General features: G+C 32.3%; 3 protein-coding genes across 6 annotated transcripts in view; 2 read left to right on the top strand and 1 right to left on the bottom strand.

The window, feature by feature from the left end:
- The window catches only part of LOC136980658 (serine/threonine-protein kinase DCLK1-like), a 50,383-nt gene extending 41,777 nt beyond the window's left edge, over positions 1-8,606 (bottom strand). Inside the window, exon 1 of one of the 3 annotated variants that reach the window (XR_010881586.1) lies at positions 8,383-8,606. The gene's annotated coding sequence lies outside the window, so the exon portion shown is untranslated. Of the gene's footprint in view, positions 1-6,545; positions 6,566-8,382 lie in introns of those variants that run through there. The other 2 variants (XM_067276810.1, XM_067276811.1) reach the window with 2 other exon arrangements.
- A 2,951-nt stretch (positions 8,607-11,557) lies between these two features.
- FRG1 (FSHD region gene 1) lies at positions 11,558-20,430 on the top strand. 2 transcript variants are annotated; one of them, XM_067276809.1, is made up of 8 exons: positions 11,558-11,666; positions 13,760-13,842; positions 14,813-14,938; positions 15,482-15,651; positions 17,040-17,144; positions 18,374-18,465; positions 18,545-18,655; positions 20,288-20,430. In XM_067276809.1, exons 1-8 carry the CDS (start codon positions 11,608-11,610, stop codon positions 20,322-20,324), a joined length of 783 nt encoding a protein of 260 aa, XP_067132910.1. In that variant the 5' UTR covers positions 11,558-11,607; the 3' UTR covers positions 20,325-20,430. The 2 variants fall into 2 exon arrangements, with proteins under 2 accessions (XP_067132910.1, XP_067132909.1); XM_067276808.1 differs by lacking the exon at positions 20,288-20,430 and having other exon boundaries at positions 18,545-18,719.
- Positions 20,431-27,071: 6,641 nt separating this feature from the next.
- The window catches only part of LOC136980656 (uncharacterized), a 204,610-nt gene continuing 204,377 nt past the window's right edge, over positions 27,072-27,304 (top strand). The window contains exon 1 of the mRNA XM_067276807.1: positions 27,072-27,089. The gene's annotated coding sequence lies outside the window, so the exon portion shown is untranslated. The remainder of the gene's footprint in view (positions 27,090-27,304) is intronic.

Raw genomic sequence — 27,304 nt, 5'->3', positions numbered from 1 at the left:
CAACATCTTTTGCATTAATACAGTTGCCGACCAGGCCGGCTTTGTATATTTCCAATGCTTCAAGGTCGCAAAGGTGGTAAACCTGATCTGACATTTTTACCAATTTGGCCCTATGGAGGTTGGCTTGTATTTCAGGATCTGTGGCGTAGGCAGCTAGGACAGTGGTATGCCTTTGGTTGGCAATATCATACCCATGTTTCTGTATTCTTTTGCTTAGGGAGCGCTTCGTGGATCCAATGTATACTAGATCTCGCTGGATCTGCGGTCTCTGAGAGGAACCGTATAGATCTCTTATATGCAATCTTTGTGCCTTTACGATTAGCAATTTCTTTATAAATGGAACTTAGGTGTTGGTTGTATTGCACCACTGTGTGTGATTGGTTGCTATTATGATTATGGGTGTCTACCTGTGTGCTATGTGTGTGGCATGCCTTAGGAGGTTGGCATAAATGCACGATAAATTATGTATCGTGTTTCGACCATACCCGTGCTTTACTGTTATGTTTTCAATGCACTTTAGTTCTGCCACAGTATCCTCCCATCTAGTGTGGTGCGTGTACGCCCTTCTAGTTAGCACATGGAATGCAGAGATATTGTAAGAAAAAGGGTCCACAGAGTTTGACAGAATAAATATTGGAACATAGCAAGGTTTGTAATGTATGCTGATTTGCACTCTGTCTGCATAAAGGCAAAAGTTGACATCTAGGAAATGTGCATTTGTGTAACTCTTCTGCTCCAGTTTGACAGTAAGGCCATACGGGTTGTTGTTCATGTATTCCATGAAATCATTTACGTTGAGCTCAGTCTTCCAAAGAATGTAGATGTCATCTACATACCTTTTATAAACTAGGACAACGGTTCCCAACCGGTGGGTCGTGACCCACAAGGGAGTTGCCTTAACTTTTTTTGGGGGGGGGGTCGCCTTAATGTTAATAATTTATTTATGCTTGGCAACACGCAAGATATGCGACGTAATCAGTGGGCAGCCGGTGCCCGCACCTCTCCTTATGCCTGGTGAAATTCAACTGTGGCAAACTAGCCGGGTACAGTTGAGACCTCCATTAACAAGGCCATTTCGCGCGTCATAATTTTAGTGGTGCTTTGTAGCCCTGATTCTGTTACTCGGCATTGCTGCTAGAGGCACCTCAATCTAGTTTTGTCGTTCCTTCCACTAGCTCTATAGTTCAAAGTTAAGCAGATTCAAGCTCAATCATCACATTAATAATTAATACTTAATAAAAAAATATCATCACTATTGTTAAGTCCTAAAATATATTTTGTCAAACCTTTTATTTTTCGTTTTATTGATAAAATATGACAGATGCGAAAAGGGGGGTGTCACAAACATTTTTAAAAAAAATTAAAAAGGGTTGCGATTAAAAAAAGGTTAGGAACCACTGAACTAGGATGTTGGGTAGGAATAGAAGTATGACCTTTTTCTCCAATTGTCAAATAATTAATTCACACAACTCCTCTGAGATGGGGCTGCCCATAGATACGCCCTGTTTTTGTAAATATGTAGTGTTGTTAAAGCCAAAGAATGAAGTATAGCATAAGAGGTGCGTTAGCTCTAATACATGTTTACGATGCATACCTGCCCCTTTGCGGCTTAGTAACAGATCCCAGAGTGTACAGAAGCACAGTTGTATTTTAATCAAGGGGTATAAGAAGACAAAATTAAAGACAGTAATGCATGCAACATCTGTTGCCTTAACTTGTCGTAAACTATCAATTAGATCATTGAAATTCTTGACATTCCAATCATACCCCTGTAAGCACTCAGATATAAAGTTGTGTACCGCGTTGTCAAGCAACTTAGGACATCTGGATTTATCCAGAATGGGTCTCAAGGAAAGTATCGGTTTATGTGTCTTTGCAAAAGCAAATAGCCTAGGAGTATCCAGCGAGGCAACCACTGCCCTGTTCAACTTCCACACCCTGGCCAAGGGAGTTTGTGTGAATCGTTTCACTTGAGCTTGTAACCTGTTTAAGTATGTATCATTCACAGTCAGTGTCCATGATGTACTGCTGCATTAGTGGACACTGACTGTGAACCCGTCAAATTGTAACCGTGGGTTTACCGTTAATATCTATTCCCATATTACATTTCTTTTTCCATATTTTCAATACTCCTACGTAGATTTTAAATAAAGTTGGTGAGATACAACATCCCTGTCTTAGTCCTTTTGATAGCCTAAATCCTTCTGAAATTTGTTTTTTCCAATTTTTATTTTCATTATGGATTCTCTATATAATTATATAAATTCATTTTTCAATTGCATTTACTCCATTAATAGCCATTAACAAACCAATTCCAAAAAATATTAAGTCTGTAACAATGGTAAAAGTCAGAAGAATTTGTACAACAAAGATTTTAAAATAATATTAAAGTACATTTCAACAACAGATATTTTGGTATATTTTTCTTTTGATATATTTTTAGCAAAAAATATAAATATAGTATATAAATATCGGATGCTAATGTTTTGAAAATAAGTGTAAACACAATTACTGTAGGTTTATTCTGTAGATAATAAAATATGAACAAGCAGTCAACAAAGAGTGAGTATAGAATGTTTAAACACTTTCAGAATTCCAGTTTGCATAATTAAACTTTTATGTGCTCATCCTGGTATAGTTCAAAACAAATTGTTATTACTAAAAATGTTAAAAAAAATCTGTGAAGATTACTTAATTATTTGAAGTCCAGACTAATTATTTATATCATCATAAACATATTAAAGAATTGAATTTTAGTTCTGTAAATTCTATTTATTAAAAAATTTACATTTTGTAATTTCACTAAAAAGAAACAACCTACAAAAGGGTGTGTATACTCCTTGTTCTTACATCAAAGTTTTGGAATGTTTGTTGGCTCAATGCCTAATTAACAAGTTTACTTTTAACTGCAACACCTTACATATTTGAATATGCTTCTTTTCTAAAACTGTAGGCAAATTCAACTATGAAGCAAATTGAGAAAATAAAATTTTATTTAGCAATATATTCAATAAAGTAATAATTTGTTAAAATGATCAGCTTTAAGTAAAAAATAAATGTTTTTAAAAATTTTTGAATGTCAGTAATATTTCATTTAAATGTTTTGTTAATGTTACCTTTGGTGCCAAGATGGCGGCTCGTCTCTGATTCCAGCAAGGAAACAGTGGGACATACGTTCCAATCTAATAATTTGGTTGCTAATAATTATGGTAATTTATTAGAATAGGTTAGGTTAGGTTAGGTTAGAACGTGCGTCCCACTGTTTCCTTGCTGGAATCGGAGACAAGCCGCCATCTTGGCACCAAGGGTAACACTAACTAAATGTTTTTAGTAATAATGTGCACAATCCTTATAAAATTATATTTAAAACAATGATACAATGCACAATTCGTAAAATAATGTTTTACATAATCGATGTGTTTATTCGGCAAGTGAAAATAACAATTTATAAAAAAAAAATAATGTAGAGATGGTAAAAATGCATATTAAGTGGATATTCATTTTTAAAATAATTTATCCTCTTAAATTGCCATTAAAATTAGATGAATTGGTAAATGATTCAACTTTGTTTTAGGCTCGTAATTTTCCTTTACGGTCCCTTCTTTTTTAACATTTACTCAACTCTTATTATATAGAAGCTTGATAGCAAAAGAAAATTCAAAATGAAAAGAAATTTGATTACAATATATTATAATATTAAAATATAATATATGTTAACTTCATCGTTATGAATTACACTTCAGAAATTTCATTGTAAGAGACTACATAACATATATTCTATGGGATAATTTTAATTACCAGTAAATGGAACATATTTAGAACGAGCAATTATTTATTGTGACATTAAAAATTGCAGCATGGCATTGTGACAATCACATTTTTAGTTTAATTTAAAATATATGCTCTCCACCTCAAGTTAGTACTGGCTTGCCCCTGTACATCATACTTTTTCTTTAACAATAGAGTCATGCTGGGCATCTAACACCTTTTAGGAAAAAAATTTTTAATTGAAATAATTTGACTTCCAGTTTGCATTGGAAGTTTATATATACTTAATCATGGCCTTCTGTCCCTAAGGTTTCCATATCTGGTCTCATCTTTCATCTATCTAACTCCATTCTCTATTTAAGGAAAGACAGATGGATGATGGTGGGAATTTATAGGTCTACAAGTTTATCAAATTGCAGCCCAATATGCCTATACAGTATTTATTTGTATCTCCAAGATCTTCATTTTAATGTATTTTTAAATAAGAAATCATGATATTTTTACAGTTTAATTAAAACTAATGAATTTTGAAGATAATTTAAATTGTTGATTTGTTTTCATATTAATAATTTAATGATTATCTTACAATTACAAGAAATATTATCAAAATCTAATCCATTTAGGATGACCATCTGTGAAGCTCTGTAAATTCAGACTATTTTGTCACATGATTACCACTTGCACTCTACTAATTATGTAACCATAATCCTGGTATATTGTTCACATGACATGCTACTTTATCCCCAATCTTCACTCAGTGAGGCTGGGTAAACTCAAATATAGCAACAGAGATGTGCAAATGTATAAATGTATTATACTAACAGACCCAGGTGCGCCTGGCAGAGGTGACTATAATAATTTAATAAATTCCAACACATTAAATCCAACTTGTTTTACATATTCATGTGTTATATCCTCAAGAGTATCATATTGTATACATATATAAAAAGACAATTACTGCAAAGAGGAATAGCATACTTGAAAATTTGATTATTTCATTTAGCAATGCTTAATAATCAGTGCAACCTGGAGAAATTATCATAAGACCTGGAGTCCAGAGATAAAGTGCAAAAATTCAGGTGGTGTTCACCCTACTGGATTTAAATTCTATTAATTTAATACGAACAATATAAAATGTAATTCTGATCTAGTTTGTGCGATCACTCAAATGTTAGTCACTATAATTATAAACTTTTAACATCCATATTTTAATGTGATGCTTATAAAAGAAAGTGTTATAATCAACAGTAACATTAATCATTTATAAACAGTAATACTAAAAATTATTTTTATGGAAAATTCTAAAGCAATCATCAAATCACACAATTTTTTCTAAATAGGCCTAATTACTGAAAAGAATATACAAAAAGAAAATGTACCAAAAGAAACAGAAATTTATTTATTTATTTATTTTTGTGGTATTATAACCTCACAGATTTAAACAATTTTTAAAATTAATTATCAGAATTCAAATTTTAAGAAAACGCTAATTTTAAAATGGCAACAATGTTTTTGCATTTACTTATATTGTCACTGTTGTCGCCGTATGTCTTTGACACTTAAATATCAACATAACACAGTCATATCTGGGTAATTAAGATATAATCAGGCATTACTTGTATCAGACATAAGAACTGTTAATGAAATTTGACCTTGATGCTAATTTTGCTATCAAGTTATCAACCTTCTGAAAACAGGCAACGAAATACTAAAATTCTATTCATGTTAGAAACATGATCTTGATATGCATTTTATACTAAATTTAAAGTCAAAAAGTTTATTATTGTATGTTTTGGTAGTATTTTAATTATGATAAATTATATCTTCAAATGACTGCTACAGTGCTTCTCAAACTTGTTAATGTAATTAATTTTCCACAATGTGTCGTATCTGATAATATATTTTGTTTTGTCCATTTGATCACTAATTTTATATATAGGCTATATGCTTATAAACTTAAGCTATTTATATAGTTAAATGTGTTTTAAAATAAAATCTTCTAAATCAACTTTAAAATAAACCATTCATATTTTATAGAGGTTATTTTTTGTATTTTAATGTATTGTAAAAAATACAAAAAGGATAAAAGATTAATCAAATTTTAAGAAAACAAACTGCTAATTTCATAAGGTCAAATATTAAGAGTAAAATTTTCTATATAAATAAATTCATTATCACATTATGCATAAATATGGATAGTAAAAGAGAAAATGAGCATGCACATATGCTTTATATGCAAAACATGCAACCTAACTTCTCAATTCACATGCAAGAGGACATAATAATATTTAGACATGTATATACCATAACAACATGACTTATTATATGTGCACTTGAAAAAAAAACATTATTTCATACTAAGTTTCCTTTCCTAGAAAACAAGGCCTGGCAATTAATGGTTTGCAGACTAATAACGGTCCACAGACCATCTCTTAGAGCAGCACCATTCCATGCAATTATATCTAACAACAATTAATCTCCATTCATATATAAAGCTGATATGATTACTTTTGTCTATAATTGAAAAAATAAATAATGTTTTATTATTATAATGAAAACATATTAGTTGTATTATGTTTGCATTTATGTATATTTAGTTGTATAAATAACAAATACATTTATATCAGTCTTAATCATTAACAATACTTGTTAATAAATGGAATCTTTGGATATGACTGGAATAAAAAAAAGACCAGACATTAAAAAATAAATTATTCCAAATTACACTTAAAGATTGTTTTAGAGAACATGGAGTCAATCAGATATGAAAATATAGCCTTGTCTTCTAGAATTAAGTTGTTTGTTGCTTGATTTGGCCATCACTTCTCTTGAAAATACACAGAGTATAAGTGGAAAATGTTTATCATCAGATCTAAAAATTGGAAAGAATAAATGCAAGAATGTAAAAAAAAAAAAACTGTACAAATCAGAACTTTATAATTTTGTTTTTTAATTTAACATTGAAAGGATTTTGTAATCATAACTGAAAGCTTGCGGAACTTTAAATATTAAAAAAAAAAATTTTGTCTTTGTTAATACACTTCTTCAATAATACATTACCTTCATTTGCTCTTCATTGCAGAGAAGTATTTCATTTTGATTAAAACAACTAATGCATTAGTGATTTTATCAAAATGAAATACTTCTCTACTTCAACTGAAGATATCCATATATTGGTAACACCTGCACATTTGTATATTCGATAATAATGATTAAATAAAAAATAAAATTGCAATAATAAAAATTTTTATTAAATATACATAAATTGTTTTTAATCATATCTCTTTCCCTTGATATTAATCATTAGAAACGTAATGACAGATTAAACAGAAAATGCAAGGTCCGGTGAACAAATTTTTCCGAATGCTTTTTTTGCATGACAAATTAACTGAAAATGAAAATCTAACCGATTTACGCACAATCAGACAGATAGAAAATAAGAAATTAAACCTGTTTACACAATATAATTTCAAGTATTGAGTAAACAATGCATTTGATCCAATAGATGAACTTAGAAAACAAATCAATAATAGGGCCTACCTAATTGATTAATTCAATTTCAACAGGGCAAATAAATTTCATATGCTAATATTTTTATAACATTAGTCAAAATAAACAGATTTATAAAGCTTAAAATTCTAAAAACAAAATTTCCAAATACTACATAAATTGAAGATACAATTGCTTAATTCATTCATTTACTGTATACAAATTTATATATATTTTATGAACGAAGCAGAAAAAGTCAGAATTTTAAATAAAACTGCTATTAAAAAATTATTCCTAAAACTTCTATTCGCGAAATAAAATCAAATACTAATATATAAAGAGAAAACAAGTTAAATTGCTGACTAATGTAAATTTGTTTAAGCATAATGTTTATCTAATTTAACAAAAATATTTGAATTTAAGGAAATAAACACATCAAGTTGAAGACAGAGGAAAAGAAATAATGTACTGTTAATTAATAATAATTATTTTACTGTTATTAATTCAATATAAAAAGTATATTTATGTTTCTAACTTAATATAATGGAGCTTTTTTGTTAATATTATTTTAAATGTTCATGGCTATCTTTTATACAAATGAAACAATTATTTATAATAATATGATCAAATAAAACTTCTTTTCATGCAGTTTTATTATTAAGATATAGGAAAAATTTTTTAAAAAACCAATTAAAAGCGGGATTACTTCCATCAATGGCAACAATTCAAAAAACTAAACACAGTACTTGATTGTGATTCATAACTACCAAAGTGATTCAAGTGACTCATAGGTTATCTACCAGAGGAACAACAATTATTCATGCAATTAATGAGACTTTCACTATCAGAAAAGGAAAGATATTCATTTCGCGCTTCATTTTACCGTAAAAATAAGCAATTATATTAAATTCGCCGCTATTTTTACAATAAATTATCAATTAAAATCGATAAACAATATAACCGTTCGTTATATTGTTCGTTGCCATGTTACATCACACAGCTACTAATATACGACTTTGATTCGTTATAATAAAATTTAAAAATTTTTAAATTATCCAATTATAAAAACCGAAACATTTTCCCGAATTAAGACAAAGATGACATCATTACAATTGTTACGCTTACCTTTCACTTTTTCATTCCATTTACTCTCGGGAATCATGAATAAATCGGTTTTTTTTCCTACATATTATTTTATTATTGTGGAAATAAAAGCATTTCCGCTCGAGACATTTTTCCATTGAATGATCACTGACCCTCTCATACTTCCATCAATTCTCCACTTCTTCCTTTTTGATTAAATGAGCTCGATGCTGATTGGTTCAACTCTTTTGGTAATTCTTCTAGAGAAATAAAATGATAATTATTGTATTAAATATTTTTGTCGGCTTTATCGTTTATATTACTTTAATTATACGTCGTTAACGTTAATATTTTATGTATTTATTTCATTTAAAATAATATACACTTTTATAAAGAAAATTTTTATTTATAATAAGAAAAGACGAATAACGGATGTAAGCTTTTATGTAATTGGTTGATAGATTCCTTATGAATTCAATTTCCGACTTTGGAAAGAAAAATAAAATAAAAATTGTAAGCATTTATTTTAATTTTTAAATACACAAATCAAGAAATTTGTAATTAATTTCTATGTATTATATACAAATTTTAAAAAAATTAGAAATTAAAAAGATTTTAAATAAGTTGAAAATTGTTACGCAATACTTATTTTCAATTGAATGTTTTTTTAAAAAATAGATTTTAATTACTGAATGTTTTGTTTCATTGTTCAATTAATTTTGTGAATTTCTAGCAAATACAGACGGCCGCATGGCCAAGCAGCTAAGGTGGCAGCCTACCTTTCTGGGGGACCCGGGATCGAATCCGAACGGGTCGAATAATCCCCAGGAATTTTTCGGGGGGATGGTCCGTTCGGATATGTCGGGCCCCGTCCCTCACCACCCGGTCGCCCCATTGTGGGCCTGGCCGAACCCATAATGGGCTTACTAAAAGAGGCCCTCTTAGTGCCCACAGGGCGGAAAGAGCTAAAAATAATAATAAATAAAAAATAATAATAGTGCGCACAGGGCGGAAAGAGTTAAAAAAAAAAAAAGAAGAAGGTGGCAGCTTACCGCTCTGGGGACCCGCGTTCGAAGCTGGACCGATAAATTTCCAAGAATTTTTTTGGGGGCGGGTCCGTTCGGATACGTCGGGCCTCGCCCCTCACCACCCGGCCGCTCCATTGTGGGCCTCGCCGAATCAATAATGGGCTTGCTAAAAAAGACTTTTTAGCGTACGGTACATCAGGGCGGAAAGAGTTTAAAAATCTAGCAAATAGTAACATAAAAAATCTGGATGAACGTTTTCATAGTTACTCTCTAGGACCCTAAGCTATTACAAAATCTGGACACTCCAACCAATTTCTTTTCTTTTGTTTCCTTCATGGGCATTGATTTATATGGGACGTATCCCCCAAATATTTCTGTACCAGCAAATTGTTCCCCTTCCAACGTATTTTTATTTTATACCATACTATAAAATTTAAAAGTAAAAAAAAAAAGTACTGTACATAACAAATAAACCTTATTTTGTATATCCATTCAAACTCTGACGGCGAAAAATTTTGTCGTTGGTTCCTTTTCCAATATTTACACAGACAATATTTACACAGAGTGATTCCGAGTATCCCTTTCACACTGTATAAATAATTTAAGTTTATTGCATTATTATATAAGTTCGCATTGCGTAATAATTAATTATTGTGTAATTAAGAACAATAATAATAATTAAGAATGAAAGGATATGTCTAACAATTAATTAAATTTCTGCTTATTAGTAAAAACTTCTAAGCTTCTTGTGTAATTTTAAGTTACAAATGTCCGGCACTGCCCTGGCGAAAAGTAATAAGAATAAACATTAATTAACATGAGAGTCATATGAAAAGTTTGGATATTTTAGTCTACCATTATGTTTATCATGAAATGTTAATAAGATGAAATTAGGAGGACAGGTTTTACGGTATCCTGTATTTTCTACAGGATCCTGGGCAGTAACAATGAAAAATTTGGTGCAGTTCTGTTCTGTCATACGGTTTAAGGGACAGAAATTCTATTATATATATGTCTCATTCACATCCTGAAATTTGCAATTTCAAGAAGTTCCTAATTATTTCTTGAAGCGCTAGCACATCCTGTAGTAAACGGTCAGATGGCCTAGCGGTGAAGATCAACCCGATCAACCCGGTCTGGGAAAGCCTAAATCGAAACCAGACGCGCCGAAAATCCAAGGATTTTTTGTCATAACAAGACGGTTCATCTCCCAAAAAATTTCTTGGATTTTTTGGGAGATGAACCGTCTTGTTATGTTGGGCCCCGCTCCTCACAAACTAACCCCTCATTGTGGCTTGGTCGAACCCTTAATGGGCTTGCTAAAATAGGCCCTCTTACAGTTAGTGCGCACAGAGCGAAAAGAGTTTAAAAAAGAAGAGTACTAAAAAGGTTTTAGAAGGCAACTGCACAAGATATATTGCATATAACCCTGTATATATATTTCATAGAGCATTTTCCTCAATTTTGGGATTTGCAGTATAGACGCAGAGATGTCCGAGACTGTAAAGGCGCCAGTCTTCTGCTTTGAGGATCCTGGTTCGAGTACGAATCAGAAACCACAGAATGTTTTTACGGGCGATTTGTTTCATATATGTCGGGCCCATTTCTTGCCAATTTCTCATCGTGGACTTAGGCCAAACACAGGCCTTTTGATTTTTTACACTTTCACCTTCTTGGCCTAAGAGCGTCTTTTCGTCAGATTTATTATGGTTCGGCCTGGCCTACTTTAGGGCAGCTAGATGGTAAGGAACGGAATAATTGGGTTGATAGAAACAAGACAACGCAACATTGGGCGATGTACGAATACCGCGGGATTGTCTGACGGAGAACTTTCTATGGAAAATTGGCCCATATTTAGGTGTTAGACATGTGAAGAAAATCCGGAAAACCGGTTGTTGGCAGGACCCAAAACACGCAACCAACAACTAGCGTTTAGTGGTTTTATCTGCTCCGCAACCGGCGGGCACTGACAAGAAGGACAAAACCCGACATATATGTCGGAATTTTTCGACACGTACGAATTGTTTAAACTATTCGACAAATAAATATATAAAAAGCATCAGCCATAATTTTAAAAAATTTAATATAATAATAAGACATAAAAAAGATTTTAAATAAATATTTATATAATTTTTAATATATTTAATTTATATCCGCGCGGAGCGTGACAAGCGCTTTCCCTTCAACAGCGACGAACTTGGTGGTAAATTACGTCTAAAATAAGTAATAAATAAACAAGATGACAGAATATTCGAGTGTTCGTCTAGGAAGATTGAAGTTTAAAGGCGATAAAAAAAAGTAATATCGAGTTTATGAGTATATTATTATTATTATTTGATTATGACAATTACTAAATGAAAAATACATGTTATCTGGTATAAAGTTCATTTATTGGTTTGGTTAATGTTCCCGGTATTATATGTGTTGGCAGGCATTGATTGTATGTTTATGTCTATAATTCTATAATACGAAGCAAAAAATTAGAGGACATAATATATTGCAGGTACACAAAGTATTGAAATTCAGATTTGAAGGTAAGATATGAACTGTAAATGTGGGGTTTCTCAATCAAGAATTGTAAACCCTCCGTGAGATATTTGCCTCCTGTGGTCTATGTACCACTGCCTTGGACTCACCAGTGGCCAAGTGGTTCTGTTCCCTGAACACTGGGAGTTTGGTCGTAGGTTTGCGTCTCACCAGGATGGGCTGGCCATATAGAGTTTTCCGGGTTTTCTCCATGTCTGTAACACCTGAATAAGGCCAGTTACCTTAAAAAGATATCTTTACACAGATCAACTTAACAAAACAAACAAACAAAAACAAACCTTGACTACACACACTGCCAAGGCAGTGTGTGTAGTTGTGGTTTGCTTCAGTGCAAGTAATAGTGAGCACCTTGGGGCCCATGCAGGGCAAGCCCCCACACCTCTACAACTATATAATGTCGAGTACTTGACAAATGGCCGAGTGATCTATTTGAAACCTGGGCTAAATAGTGAAATGCGATAGTCTTAACACAGTGATGCATCTCCCAATAGCATGTGATCCAGAAGTAGGCCGATTTTGGGGGTTGTATCTCGCCAAGGGTCACGTGTAGCAGTAATTTTTGCTCGTATGGGTACGGTCTGTGGCTCGGGTAAGGTCTCAGCAGTGTCATTCAGAGGTGAAATTGTACCGATTTGAATATATAAACCAACCTTTAATTATGAATAAACTGTTGCTAGATTATCCTTATATGTGGCTTTTAATATATGTATATTTACACTGATAACCTAAAGAAATTTTAAATGACAAATTTGGTCAGAGAGATAGAGACGAGCTCCTGTGATGGGAAGAGATGGTAATGGGCTGTAACAGTTAGGATGATGATGATAAATACACTATGGAAATTTATGATGAAATAAATTATTTGCTATTGGAATTATGACTAGTATCAATCACTTAGCTGATTAATATAAAACAAATCCCTGTAGTTTTTTTTTTTTTTTTTGAGATCTTTGGTGATCTTTTTACATATTGTCTGCATATAATACATAGTTTATCTGTTATGTCTGTCTGTATATCTGTATTTTTCAATATTATAAGGTATTCTTGATGGACACCGTCATAACAAATTGGTTGAAAATAAGATTGCCAAGATCAAAAATGTTAGGGTTAAGATCTTTTTTCGTTAATTTAGTTTCAGTTTTGATAATCTAACGATAATTTGTCCGTTCTCAGCGCAGGATAGGATAAATCATACATACCAGCAATCTTCAAAATTTACTTTATTGAAGTTATTATTATAAACATAAATCACAAAAAAAAGCAGTTGACTACACGGAGGAAAAAACGAAACTAAAAAAAGGGAAAATGAAACCAAGAAAAACGGGGATATTAATTTTAAAATAACGGGACGAGATCTTGAGCTCTTCTCACGAGCACTATCGTTGAGGAGTCGTTATTAAACACGGACGTCTAACAAAAAATACTGTTAATTTACATACATGCATATAAATTGAAGTAAACAACAACAGATTATTTGTATGTAAATTTTCTACTGTTCCAAAGTAACGACTGCTCTCAGTAATGTTCCTCTTTAATTAATAGAATATTATAAATTCATTATATTGTATATTTAAAATGAATACTTTGATTTTTATATTTAATACTATTAAATAATGAAACCAAAGAAAGTTTGAAAACATTTCTAAATAAATATTCTAAGCCTCTAAATGTCAAATTTATTTATTGAAAAGATGCTGTTTTATACAAAATTTTGAATTGAATGTTTTCTGAATTCTTTATTTCTATTTCTTTTATAATAATAAACAACAAATTATATATATATATGTTGATAATGTAATAATTAGATAAATTAATAATCTGTCATTTGATTTGAAAAAATTTAGGAAGAAGAATAAAAAAGCCAAGTCGAAACGAGAGGAGGAAAAAAGAAATAATCAGATTGACGAAGAAGATATCTCTTCACACGGTAAGGAGAATTTATGGATTAATTTAAACTTTAAATTTTTAAGTGAGGAGATTTAGGTGATCTTTATTTTTAGAATTTAAAATTGGAAAATAATATGGATAATCTTATAGTAATCTATTTTAGGTAAAAATATTTTCATTAAATATTTAAAATTATGCAATAATCACTCAATGCACTCATTAATTATATAATAAAAGGAATTCATTGAATCCTTTTATTAAATCCATAATTAACAACACCCAACAGCCATAAGTGAACGGGTTAAATTTAGTAGGGCCATCTCTTGCACAAACTAATAATTAGAATACTTTAATTTAGAATAAACTGGAAGAAAAGAATCGGCCCAAAGCAGGACTCAAACCCACAACTCCTGCATACCGTGCGGATGCGTTGCCAGTTACGTTATCTTTGCCTGGTCGGGGCTTGTGTTGGCCGACTGAGTTGCCTGTGTGGAGGTTGCAGGCCGTGGGCGCAGATGCGTCCCCAGTCGTGGCTCATATATACTGGAAAAGGAGATCAGAACGAAGGTCCGGGTAGCGTAACTGGCAACGCATCCGCACGGTATGCGGGAGTTGTGGGTTCGAGTCCCGCTTCGGGCCAATTTTTTTTTTCAGTTTATTCTAAATTAAAGTATTCTAATTATTAGTTTGTGCAAGAGATGGCGCTACTAAATTTAACCCGTTCACTTACGGCTGTTGGGTGTTGTTACTTATATTATCGTGTTTTGTTGTTGTTTATTTGTAAATCCATAATTTTAAAATTTATTTAATAGTTAAAATTAAACAATTTTCAGTTGTAGAGTTTTCAGAAGTTTATATTTATAAATATAATTTTATTAAATTTCTTTAAAAATTAGTCATCATAATTATTAAAGAATACAGATGAAATAAATTATAATAAAAATTTACTAAGATTAAATTTCCTGAACACTCTCTGAGCAGAGTTTAATGAAATGATTTTGTAATCTTAGGTGGTTGGTGGCCTGTGAAGACATTTGACGATTTTACGGGAGCAGTTGCAATTGAGCTGTCTCCTCACTGTTACATTAAAGCATTAGACAATGGTTTATTTGTACTCGGCGGTCCTCACGTTGGAGGTAAATTTAATTTTAAAAGCTTAAACTTTCTATAAAATGTACAAAATAATTTATGTTTAAGGCTGATTGTAACCTCTTTGCTTATTCGTGTAATCTCCAATAGATTAGTGTTAAAAATTTAGTGCATTTTGCTGAACAATCTGCCATTTTATCAAGCTATAATAAGTCTAATTTAATAATTAGATGCAAAATGATTTGACTATAGGTAGACGATTAGACCACTGTCTAGTCAAATTACGTTATACGTAAAAATTATTAAATTAGCCTTATTATACCCCGATAATACAGCAGATCACTTAGCATTAATTAAAAATCAGGTTTGTGGATTTATTGTTTAGTACTTTTTCTGATGAAAAATTCTTTTCCAAAAATTTCCTGAAAATGTAAGTAGATAGAACCAAACATTTTTTTGCATAAGAATTCTATTTAATTCTTCTGTTAAGGTACAGTTCAGAGTTTAGAAAATTTTTTAATTTACTACAAATTTATCTGCTGGAAATTGCATACAATTAACTTTAATTAAAATCACTTGTATATGTAAAGGTGAAGGTCCTTCTCCCGAAGAAATTTTAACAGCTATCAGATTATCAGATACAAAAGTTGCATTAAAATCCGGTTACGGCAAATATTTAGGTGTATCTGTCGATGGTATAGTCATGGGACGATCCGACGCTATTGGAGGTTTGGAACAATGGGAACCTGTATTTCAGGATGTGAGTATTAAATTATTTTGTCTTTTACAATTTAAATTTATTAACTTAAAAGCCAATTAAAATTTATTAAAATATATTTACTTTTTATTGATTATTAAATAAATACTATCTTTGTTTTTGCATACTGAATTTAATTAAATTTTAATCTATCTTACAGTATAAAATTCAACTCTAGTTCTTATTACCCAAGAACTTTTTCATGTATTTCAGCTTCGCTCTTCACTTTTGGAGCTTTAAAAGTTTATTTCAGTTTAATTCAATTAGAAAAAAATTTGCTTCATTAAATCAAGTAAATAACTGGTGAACATTTGATGAATTTCTGGCTATTTTAAGACTTTCTTGTCTTAAAATAGCCAGAAATTCATCAAATTAAGCATCATTAGATTTTCTAGTTATATTTAATTTAGCTTACAAAGCTTAGAATAAGAAAGAACTGGGACATGGCAAATTATTGGATTATCAGCTATGAAGCATCCATTTTCGGTGCACTTTACTTTTTTTTTTTTTTTTTAACTCTTTCCACTCTGTGGGCACTAAGAGGGCCTCTTTTAGTAGGCCCATTATGGGTTCGGCCAGGCCCACAATGGGGCGACCGGGTGGTGAGGGACGGGGCCCGACATATCCGAACGGACCACCCCCGAAAAATTCCTGGGGATTATTCGACCCGTTCGGATTCGATCCCGGGTCCCCCAGAGCGGTAGGCTGCCACCTTTACCACTCGGCCATCCGGCCGTGTTGCACTTTACTTTGCGTACGTATAGTGGAAATGACTACACTGGGGGTGTCACATTTTTCTACCTGTTTCTATGAGTTTTGATGAAACATTAGGCACTTAATGCTTTTTAAGCTCTGTAAAGGTTAAAATGCAGCTTGGGCTACAAGGAATATCGGGGACATATATGAAAATGCATCGAGCGAACGGAAGTCGATGCTTTCCAAAATTTCAATTTGAGGATGTCAGCCTTAAGTCGTCCATGTAGAGCTATCTAGTGTAGGTGAATGATGAGACATTACAAATTTGTATGGAATCTAACTTGAGGGAAAACTTCACGTACATGAAGTGGAAGAGATTTTGAAGTGCTCTCATGAGACAGTACAGAAACACCTGCAAGAATTGGTAAAGCCTTAACAATGACATTTGAATGTAAAGTCTTTGTCAAACAGTAAAATATTTTATTTGTTATAATATTCAAGGAAGATTCTTTTTGACGTTGTTTTATTCATAATAACTCAAAAATGAAAAATATTTTGGACCGAAATACCACTTTTATATTTTATTAAATTAAAAATACCTCTTTAATTCTGTTTTGTTTTGCTAGCAAAATGCTTTTAAAAGTTCTTCTTGATTAGATTGTTTATTTTATAATAATAAATTGTTTATTTTACAGGACAAATTGGCAATTCTCGGTTCCAATGATTGTTTTATTTCTGTAAACGAAGAAGGTGATATTGTAGCTACAAATAAAAAAGTAACAGAAAATGAAATTTTACAGGTAAAATAAATTTTTGTATCTAAATTTTGCTTAAAATTTTATAATTTTTTATGTCTATAAACAAAATTTTTTTTTATTGTAAATTTTTAATTATATTTTAGAATATTTGAATACTTTTTATTTTATAAAAGTTTTTCTGATTGAAATATAATATCTTACAAACATCATAAAATTTACAAATTAATGGTTTGAATGGTAACGCTAGACTAGTATTCGATTCATTCTATTTTAAAACATAACATGGAATGTAAATAATCAAATATCAAATCATAGGATTATGGAAGAGATTCAAAGAATTATGAGGGAGTGTTGTCACATAAGAAATAAAGGTTACAGCCATATACGATTGGCATTTTAAATTTAGTTGTATCGAGTAGAAAAAATTGTCTGTTCATAAAGTGATAGTTGACTCTGCCATCATCAACTCTAGAAAAAATTATGGTGTATTCGATTATGACTAACACTAATTTTTGAAGGTGTATTCTGTCATTTGTGATTTATTTAAATAAGTAATCAAAAGACAAGTTTATGGAAATGCTTTCAGAATCCAATAACATTACTTTTTATCTAAAAATATTTGTTAAAAAATTCCAGCAACAAGTTACTTAACTTCCTTGGCAACATTTGGTGGCATCTTATGTTATAATATTTTATTTGAAAAACTTTTTATATTTTTAATTATTATAAAATGGCAAAAAGCTTAATGTTGAGGGTAAGGATGGGTTTTATAAGAAATTGTAAACTCTAATAACGAGTAAAATCATCGTTAAGGTGTTGGCCTAATGCTCCAAGGAACCCGGGAACAAATCTGGATGGTCAAAAATTCCCAGGAATTTTTTGTGGGTGGTCTGTCCCAGATTTGTTGGACCCCATCGCCCCCATCTGGCCAAACCCCATAATTGGCTTGATTAAAAGGTCGTCTTAGTGGCCACGGGGCAGAAAGAGCAAAAGAAAAAAAATAATAATAATTTGATGATCAAAGTTTTAAATATAATAATATGAAAACTTTTCATAATATTTATATTAATTCAATTCTTGATTAGAAATCACATTATTTCTAAGTTACATTGTTGGGAGGGATTCCTGTATTTATGCATATACAAAAACTATGCATGAATGCAGGTTGCATAAGAAAATTAACTTCTTCACATTAACTGGATTGATAACTAGTAACTAAATATATCAATCAAAACCTCGATAATCCCAGTAAATAATTTAATGTTTTACAGGTTCGTTCCATTGCATTTAAGGATAATACCGAAGGTGATAACAGGCCCGACGAGGAGAAAGGAACATTACAGGAATGCGAAGTAAACTATGTGTAAGCAAAATTTTATGGCTTGTAATTAAAAATTTGCATAATAAAATAAATTTTGACAAAATGATTATTCTGTTGACAGGAAAAAATTTCAAAGTTTCCAAGATAAGAAAATGAAAATTAGTAAAGAAGACAGGAAAAATTTAAAGAGGGCAAGAGAAGAGGGAAATCTTCATGAAATATTACTGGACAGGTTAGTATATTGCAATTATATTTATAACAAAATCAATCTTAGATTTTAATACAGGGTGCATACTAAAGTCCTTATATTGGGTTGTTCGGAAAGTAATTTTGTCTTTTCCATAGAAAAATAAACGCAATATTCTTATAATAAATAAATATTTTATTGAATTATATATTGACCATTTTGGTCAAATACCTGTTGTCATTGTTTCTGGTAGTAGCATGATTTCACATTCATAAAAATTTTGATCGTTGTTTACAAAAAACTGATCCAAGTGATTTTTGACATTGTCATTTCGAGTAAATGTCTTACAGTTAAAAAAAAATTTGTATAGACCGGAACAAGTAATAATCAGAGTGTGCCCAATTTGGCGAATATTGTTGGTGTTATAACACATCCCATCTAAGCTATAACAGTTTCTGACGAGTCACCAAACTTGTGTGAAATTTGGCATTATCATGGTAAAACACTACACTTTGTTCGTTGATCAATTTTGGCCTTTTCTGTTTGATGATATTACTCAATTTGTTTACTCGATGGCAGTACACTTTCAAATCAATTGTTAAATTGTCTGGTAAAAGCTCAAAAAAAAAATTTCTTTAAAATCCCACCATAGAGAGCATCTCTCGTTAATAACATGTGGAACCCATATATTGAGCTTTGAAACGAAACCAATTTGTTTTAAGTAATAATAAATGGTTCAATTTAACAGATTTAATCTCTTAGTGATTTCACGTGTTGTTATACTGGCAGATTGCTTCAATTAGTACCTTTATTTTGTTTCCATTGGCTTCAAATGGCCATTCAGAATGTGGTGTATCTTTGATATTAAAATTGCCAGAATGCAATTTTGTAAACCAGTTTTGGCACTGTCTTTCTCTCAACACATCATCTCCAAGCATGTACCACAATTTTTTTCTTGTTTGAACAGCATTTTGATTTTTTAGTTATAAAAAAGCAAAATATGCCGAAAATGATGCTTTCGATTTTCCAAATTTGATAGGACACCGAAAAAAAAAAAACAATTGTACAGAATCAAACAAAATTTTTTACAAATAAGCCTTAAAATGTCAGCTGTCGAAGTATATAATGAAAATGTGGTTTAAAATAAAATTGTCTGGTAAAAATACGTCTAATTCCTCTAGTAATAAAAAAACGAAATTACTTTCCGAACAACCCAATACGCTGACATGTGTGAGCAATGCACAATATCAATACATAGTAACAAATGCACCATGAAGACACAGGAAAATGAGAAATATGCATTATAAATAAACATGAGAACACACGAATGCACAAATACACATTTTACTGTCTATTCAACGTGCATGTTAGCATTTTATACTTTCTATTCACATTATTTGTGTACTCAGGATATATTTCCTACTAAATCTGACACACCCTATGACATTGTAATTGATCTTTTTTTCTGTACCAAGTGTCATTTTTGAGACAGGAATGCTAACTTCCAAATTTTACCACAAGGGGAACTGCAAGTAATCTCTTCTCATAACAGTCACTTTATATGTGGGTGTATAAGGACTTTACTATGCATCTTGTATATATATATATATATATATATATATACACTGTACATACATATACATATATAAATTTTTATATTTATTTTTTATTCTGTAGAAGAGCAAAAATGAAGTCAGATAAATTTTGTAAATAAATCATCAAAAGAAAGATTTTATTTCATCTCAACAGTAATTGTAATTCTAATATAATAATTAAGATTTTTAATAAAAAAAAAAAACAGTTTTAGTTCATTAATTCTTGTATTATAGCAGTTTTGTTACATAACTTGATAGGTCTATTATTAAATTTAAAAGTTTTCAAAAATATTTTCATAAAGACCTGTTGTTTAATTTAAACTGCTTATTGGATTCATCAGGAGATAAGAATTATAACAATTAATGTTTGCAGTTTGGCTTTATCTATATGATAGACCTACTTACTGTTACCACACTTAGTGAGTTTCAAAGCTTACAGGTTAAAATACACATATTGTAAATGGAGTTTCAGTTATAGTCTTTATTAGCCATTTTCCTATTTGTCTGGAAACTATCTTTTTGCACTATTCACCTCGATATTTGGCCAATAATGCATAATCACCATCAACCAATGCTTTAAAAGTTAATCATTTTGATTGTTATTTTCTTAGCAGTTTAAATTGTGGTATTTCTCACTTCCATTATACACCAGCTGTTGTTAACAAGGTACTACAAAAAACACAGCTGGCAAATTACACTAGATGAATTATTATTAATTATTAACAACAACAAAGTCTTTGAGATCTTCAAGTCGTACATTTTTTTTGTCTGAATAAATTTTTAAAAAATAACACGTGATGAAAATTTAAGAAGAGAATGGCTGGTTAGCCATGCATGTGCATCCAGCTAGATAACATTCCCATCATAAGACACAAGTCCATACAGAATGATTACTTGCAGGTAGGGTTTGTGATGGCTCTACATTTGTCTTAAAGACACAAGTGTTTTGCGACAATTTATTAATTAAAATTTTACCTACTTTACCATTTGAAAAATAATTATAAGAATCAAGACTCCTATAATTAAGCATTTCTTGGTAATCATAGGCTTTACTTTTAATAGGGTATTCAAATATAGCCGGATATTTCAAAAGTGGCATTCTCTCGTGTCATTATTCCACGATTCTGTAGTACTAATGGAAGGAAATAAATTAGAAAATACTTTTTATTTAAAATATAAAATTACTAACAAAATGGGTATTCTGAAGGGATTTCTATTAGTAATTTCAAAATCAATTAAATTCTCAATTCTATAGTTCTGCAGTTTCGTAGTTCTTGCAGTTCCCAATGGTGGCGCTACAGTACCGAAGAATACACAAATCATCTCTGGAAACTTGTGGATAGACGGCGCAGTTAAGTAACAGTAAGGGCCTGGCAATGATGGTTGTGGACGAGCTATTTCGGTATGTACAAGCCAAAAATGCCTACTTCCGAACCTATTTTTGCCAGTTTTTAACTTAATTAACAAAAAATATAAAAGCACCTTTTTTTTCTACTTTATCCAATGTGGTTTTTTTCTTGTACAATACAAACGAATAACCCTTATAATAGAACTATTATAATTCACCAGAGGACACATCAACGGATTCCGTAGTTCACCAGAGGACATATCAACGGATGAGAATGTAAGGCCCCAGATTTTATAAAAGTAACGATGTTTCGTTTGCTGGTCACTACTCAATGCATGTAAAATGCAATCCTTTCTTTAAAAAAGTATTTTTCTTTTGAAAGTAGCCTCAAATAAATCAATTTTAATGCAAAAAATCCCGGAATCAAATTCGGACGGGTCAAAAAACCCCGGGGCTTTTTCAGGGGAGTGGTCGGTCCCGATACGTCTGTGGGTACTAAGAGGGCAGCGATGCCCGCAGGCTATAAGAAAGGGGGCACAAGCTATAAAAAAGGGCATACATTATGCAAGAAGCTTCAAACTATGATTCATCTCCGGATTAACGCTTCCCTAAGATGGCACTAGTTTTGTAATCGGGACTAGCTTGGCCTTGAAAACAAGGAACAGTCTTTGTTTTCAAGGCCACGTTTTCGTCAACATACATGGCACAATGGACAAATATCGTTCTTTAGTTTCTTTTATATTTGCAGAATAGACTAGAAGTCATACACTTTCGTTGTTGATGGAATTTGGGTCCTCTTGGGGATTAGGAAAAGGGAAACAGAGAAAAATGGGAATACGTGCCCAATGTACGTGCTCTACTGTAAGAGGGCCTTTTTTAGCAAGCTCATCATGGGTTCGGCCGGACCCGTAATGGGCAGTGGCGTGCCGTCATTGGAAGCAGTAGAAGCGCCGCTTTCCTTGTATTTTCTAAAATATAAATTCATATTGGGCGATTATTTTCATATTTTAACATACAATATAAATTTTAATTAATTCAAAGTATTATATCCGCATTATGTATTTTATTACAAATTTCTATACTACATGTGAAATAAACGATAAGATTGCTATTGTATATTCGAATATCAGTGGCGGAATGGAAGCGCTGTATTGTCGAAACCGGGTCAGCTTCCACGGCGAAAATAACCGAATGGTGTAAAGCCGCCAGATTATGCATGAGCTTCACAGAGCACCAACCTCACCCGGTTTACCCGGTGAAAGCTACGCACCAAAATATCGTATAACGCTTCCAACGATTCTATCCCTTAGCCACTGGCAGGGCGCTATCTGACTACGTGAATTGTTTAAGATTTAAAAAGTAAAGAGTATTCAATGTTATCTTTATGTACGTTTCTTTGCAAAGTTGTATTTAAGTCACTCACGCAGTCGGAGGAAAAATTGTGGTCGCTAGCGTGGCTTTCGATAGAAAAAGTGCTTTCAAATACGTCGATGGAGTCGAGGACCAGCGACTTTTACGATAAAATAATTAACGACTTTGCGGAAAAAATGGCCGAATACAGTTAGTTTATAAAAAATTAAAAAAACAAGCTTGTCTATCATTGTTTGTATCGTATCAATTTGTATTATGTATGTATCATTTGTATTTTAGAACTAAAATACATAAATTGTTTATTTTTGTCATTTCCAGTATTTGTTTAAAACTTTTATGGAAATGTCATGTACCGGACAGGTCTGACCCGTCACGAAATACGCGAAAAAAACGGTTAATTTAGAGAAAAATTTATTAGTTTCAAAAAAACAGGTAAAAGTCGTTTGTATCGGACACCCATTGTTTATACAGGGCTTAAAGTGACTCTCTTTTTTAGCTTTTTTTCATAGCTCCTCTCTTTTTTAGCTTTTTCTGAGAAAAACTCACTTTTTTAGCTTTTTTCACTTCCCATGTGAAATTTTTTTTTCGTAAATGCGCTCAGGAGCGAAATAGCGACCAGCACGTCCCCATATGCCTTATGGACCGTGCGCGACATGATAAGGCACTGTCGTATACACATGTAGTGTACTACATTTATATAAACTAACAAAACGAGGAGCTTCCCAAAGCTTGATACTCTGCACATGCTGTAGGAATTTGCACGTGGGTTCTCCTTGCTTGTATCCTTGTGAAATACCGATCTCCGCGGCACTTCGATATAATCACGCTGCATTAAGACATAAGTACACTTCTAGTTCAGCGTTAAGAGTGATTTTTATACAGCATTATTTTTAGCATTTGTATTTATTTAAGCGCAGTGGACAAAAGAAAGAAATAGATTTTATTTAATACTAACAGTAGAAACTCATGTTTTAGCAACAGAAAATCGTATAGAATCCATTACTTTCTGAAGTAAGTTGCTAAGCAAACTTCTTCCCAACCGCCTGCTATTCTTTAGCTTAAATGATGACATTACTTGTTTTTGACTACCGTAGAAAAACCAAAAATAATAATTGTTGAGCGATAATAAATTTGATTTCTACTGTTATTATTAAATAAAACGTTGTAGGACACTCGTTTCAAAGCTTGTATCTTTCTAGCACTCTGTAAAATTAAAGATCGAGCGAATCTCGTGCCAGGAAATACAAGATTTTAAACTAATATCCTAAATATTAATAACTTCTGTAGAGACAATCTTTAGACAAAGACAAAAGTTTGGTTTTAAGTGGGTGCTTATATATTTGGCATGCACCATGGTTTTCTGCATTCTAACGGTGTCCTTCATTTTCCATTTCGACAGAAACTATAAAACTCGTCATGCACGTGCGCATTCGAACAGCTGCGGTCAATCCGGCACCAAATTAAAAAATTAATTTGTAAATATTTAGCATCAAAAAACTGCTATTTTCACTTTAATCTAGCTTTTCGATATGCTTCTAGTCGAACTCAGTCAAAAAATTAATTTAATTATAATTTATTGAAGATTTTAATTTTTTAATATTAGAAAGTAATTAGCATAAATTACATGGTGTCATGTCTCATCTTCGCTCCCGTTCAAGTTTATTGTCCTATACATGCGCCGATGTTCGTTTTTACTTCTGCTGGGGTTTTATTTCAACCTCGACCAGTTTGGTTACGCAAAGTGGGGAGATGGGCGTCACGTGATCGCATACCTGACTTTTTACAAGTTTCCTTACCTCGAAAGAAACTTATATTTTTTCTCGATTTTAATTATTATTAACTAACTTTTTTGATGGATTCTTATATCCTTGTATTATCTAAAGTTGCAGATATCAATGCGTAAAACTTTATTTAAAAAATTGTTTTTCTTATATTTTAAAATTCAAAAATAAATTAAATATCGGAAATGCTAAACTATAAGTACAGTGTGTTTTACATTATCATTGCGAACAGATACAGCCAATTATTTTATAAACGTATTTATTATTTTAATTTTTATAAATTATTTAATTTGATGCAACGTGATCAATTAATTACTGTGGCGCGTTAACATGGGCGTAACCAGGAAGGGGCATGGGTGGGCACGCCCCCCCAGTTAACCTGGTGCCCCTCCCCAGAAAATTCTTTTCTTCTTCTTATTCAATTTAATATGGAGATTATAGCCTTTGCGGCTCTTTCTCCGACCGACGTTGCCAGTTGCTAAGCGAAACGGCTAGTGAGGCTAATGTAGCGCTCCAGCGCCGCCACGTGTTGACTAGGAGTGATGGAGGCCGGCGGCCAGTAGATAGGTGTCAGCGTGCGCACCAGAGACATGTTTAGGGTCATCGTGTTGCCTAGGTCCTTGTGGGCTATAGTGTATTTGGGGCAATGTAGCCAGTAATGAAGTGTAGTTTCCGCTGCGCCACAATGGGGGCACCCCGGGGAGTCGTGTAGATGCCGTGAGTAAAGGAAAGCATGTAACGGGGCCGTCTCGGTCCGGAGCCGGGCCAAAAGCGTCTCCGCGTGGCGAGATGACGCGCAACTGTACCTCCAGGGGGCGAAAGGGCGTAGGTGGTCCTGGCCTTTGTTGCGGAGCACCGCTGACCAGGAATCCGTCAGGGTGCCGATGGTGGTGTCCTGCAAAGCCCGGGTGAGGTCGCGTGGCGTGAGGGGTTTCCAGATGGAGCCACAGAGCGGGTCCCCAGAAAATTACAGCCTCTAGGCCCCCCATAACAAACTCTGGCTACACCAATGCGCGTTAATTAATATGGAGGCGAGACTCGATTCAATTACTTTTTCATTTCAGACGTTAATTACAGTGTTATTTTAATGTAATTTTATACATAATGTATGTTTATTATAATTAATAAATCTATATAAGAATAATATCTGTGTCTAATAAAACAAAGCGATTATAAAAATAAAAAGCGTGCGTTCCATCTCGATCTTTTGTAAGCGAAATTTTATGATTTTAATTTTTAAAAAATGAGATTTTTATTTATAATTTCTGTAATTTGTTCTATAAGAGCAAAAAACTAAACTTATCAAATATCAACTCTCTGTAAATAATTTCATCATTTACTTATTAACGTCAGATTTGTTAAATTTCATGGGATTGTATTATTTTTCAACTTCAGGGTAGTAGAAAGCTTTGTATATTTTCTCCCGTAAAAGTAATAGACTCTGCCGGTTCCCCACTGTGAAGGACAACAAACTGCTAAATGTTTAATTACATTGTTTTCATAAACTCTCTTCTCTGTCAGTTGTGGGTCGAATGACTAACAAATTGTTTTATTGTATTCAGGGGAATAGATTTGTGAGACTAGTATTACCAGTAATGAATTCTGTAATTTTATTTTTAATCATTTAAAAAATATTGATAAAATTACCAAATAAATGATTGGGTCACAATTACTAGTGGTATTGCTATATAACAGACATGGGCAAATGCGACTCCGAGAGCCGCATGCGGTCTCGGAGTCGCATTTTTGAGTTTTATGTGGCTCTTGCTGAAAGTGTTAATTTCTGCCTTTTATTATTATTTTTACAGTTTTATTTCCACAATTTTGTGAAAATATGTTTATTAAAAAAATTCAATACTTGTTTTATATTATATAATAAAATCAAGGTACAGAACTGCAGTACAGAGTAAAAAAGTACAGAACTGCGGCTCCCATGCATTTTGCAAAACCTACATTTCGGCTCCCACTGAACTTTTGCTTGCCCACCCCTGCTATATAATGAACATGCAACCCACTGATTCTGCCAGAAGTTGTTTTTTTTCTTCTTTAATTACATTTTTTTTATGAAGAAATCAAAAAATGTACCTTGAAATAAATGGCATTTGAAATTTGGCATGTTATATGGAAACACATTCTGGTAGTTATGTTACTATTCCATTTGCTTTGCTGTGTAACGGTGGGAATTCTGTATGGGGCACATGAAAACTTAATGCGGGCCTGTTCTGGCTTAATGCAGTCTTACTGGTCACTTTTCTGGAGTATAAACTCAGCCTAACTATTTTCATATTTAATCTTATCAGTCCACTTAATAATCAATCTAATATCATATGCAATGTTATTGATACAAAATATGTGTGCGTTTGTGTGTTTTTTTAATAATGCCTGTTTTCGTTCATTTTAACACTATTAGCTTTTTTAGCTTTTTTTCAGTGTGAACTCTCTTTTCTCACTTTTTTTTATTGCCATGACTGCTTAAGTTTGTTTAACAAACTGCAAGGCAGAAACCATAAAGTCGCGGAGAGTCGTCCGTATGATCGGTGGAAGATCGAATTCGTCTTCGTTTTTGATTATATTTTCTCGCGTTCCGGGTAAGCGTCTC

The sequence above is a fragment of the Centruroides vittatus genome, unplaced genomic scaffold, assembly GCF_030686945.1.
Source record: "Centruroides vittatus isolate TY-2023 unplaced genomic scaffold, ASM3068694v2 contig_717, whole genome shotgun sequence".
NCBI lineage: Eukaryota > Metazoa > Arthropoda > Arachnida > Scorpiones > Buthidae > Centruroides > Centruroides vittatus.
Note: the sequence above shows the minus strand (reverse complement) of the source record. Positions and strands in the feature narration are given on the sequence as shown.

What these genes read in the sequence shown, in the direction of transcription:
- FRG1 (XM_067276808.1), top strand. Translation starts at nt 11,608, where the DNA reads ATGACAGAATATTCGAGTGTTCGTCTAGGAAGATTGAAGTTTAAAGGC. An exon ending in AGAAGATATCTCTTCACACG is followed by an intron (nt 13,843 to 14,812) that starts GTAAGGAGAATT and finishes TTGTAATCTTAG; the next exon opens with GTGGTTGGTGGCCTGTGAAG. An exon ending in CAGAAAATGAAATTTTACAG is followed by an intron (nt 17,145 to 18,373) that starts GTAAAATAAATT and finishes AATGTTTTACAG; the next exon opens with GTTCGTTCCATTGCATTTAA.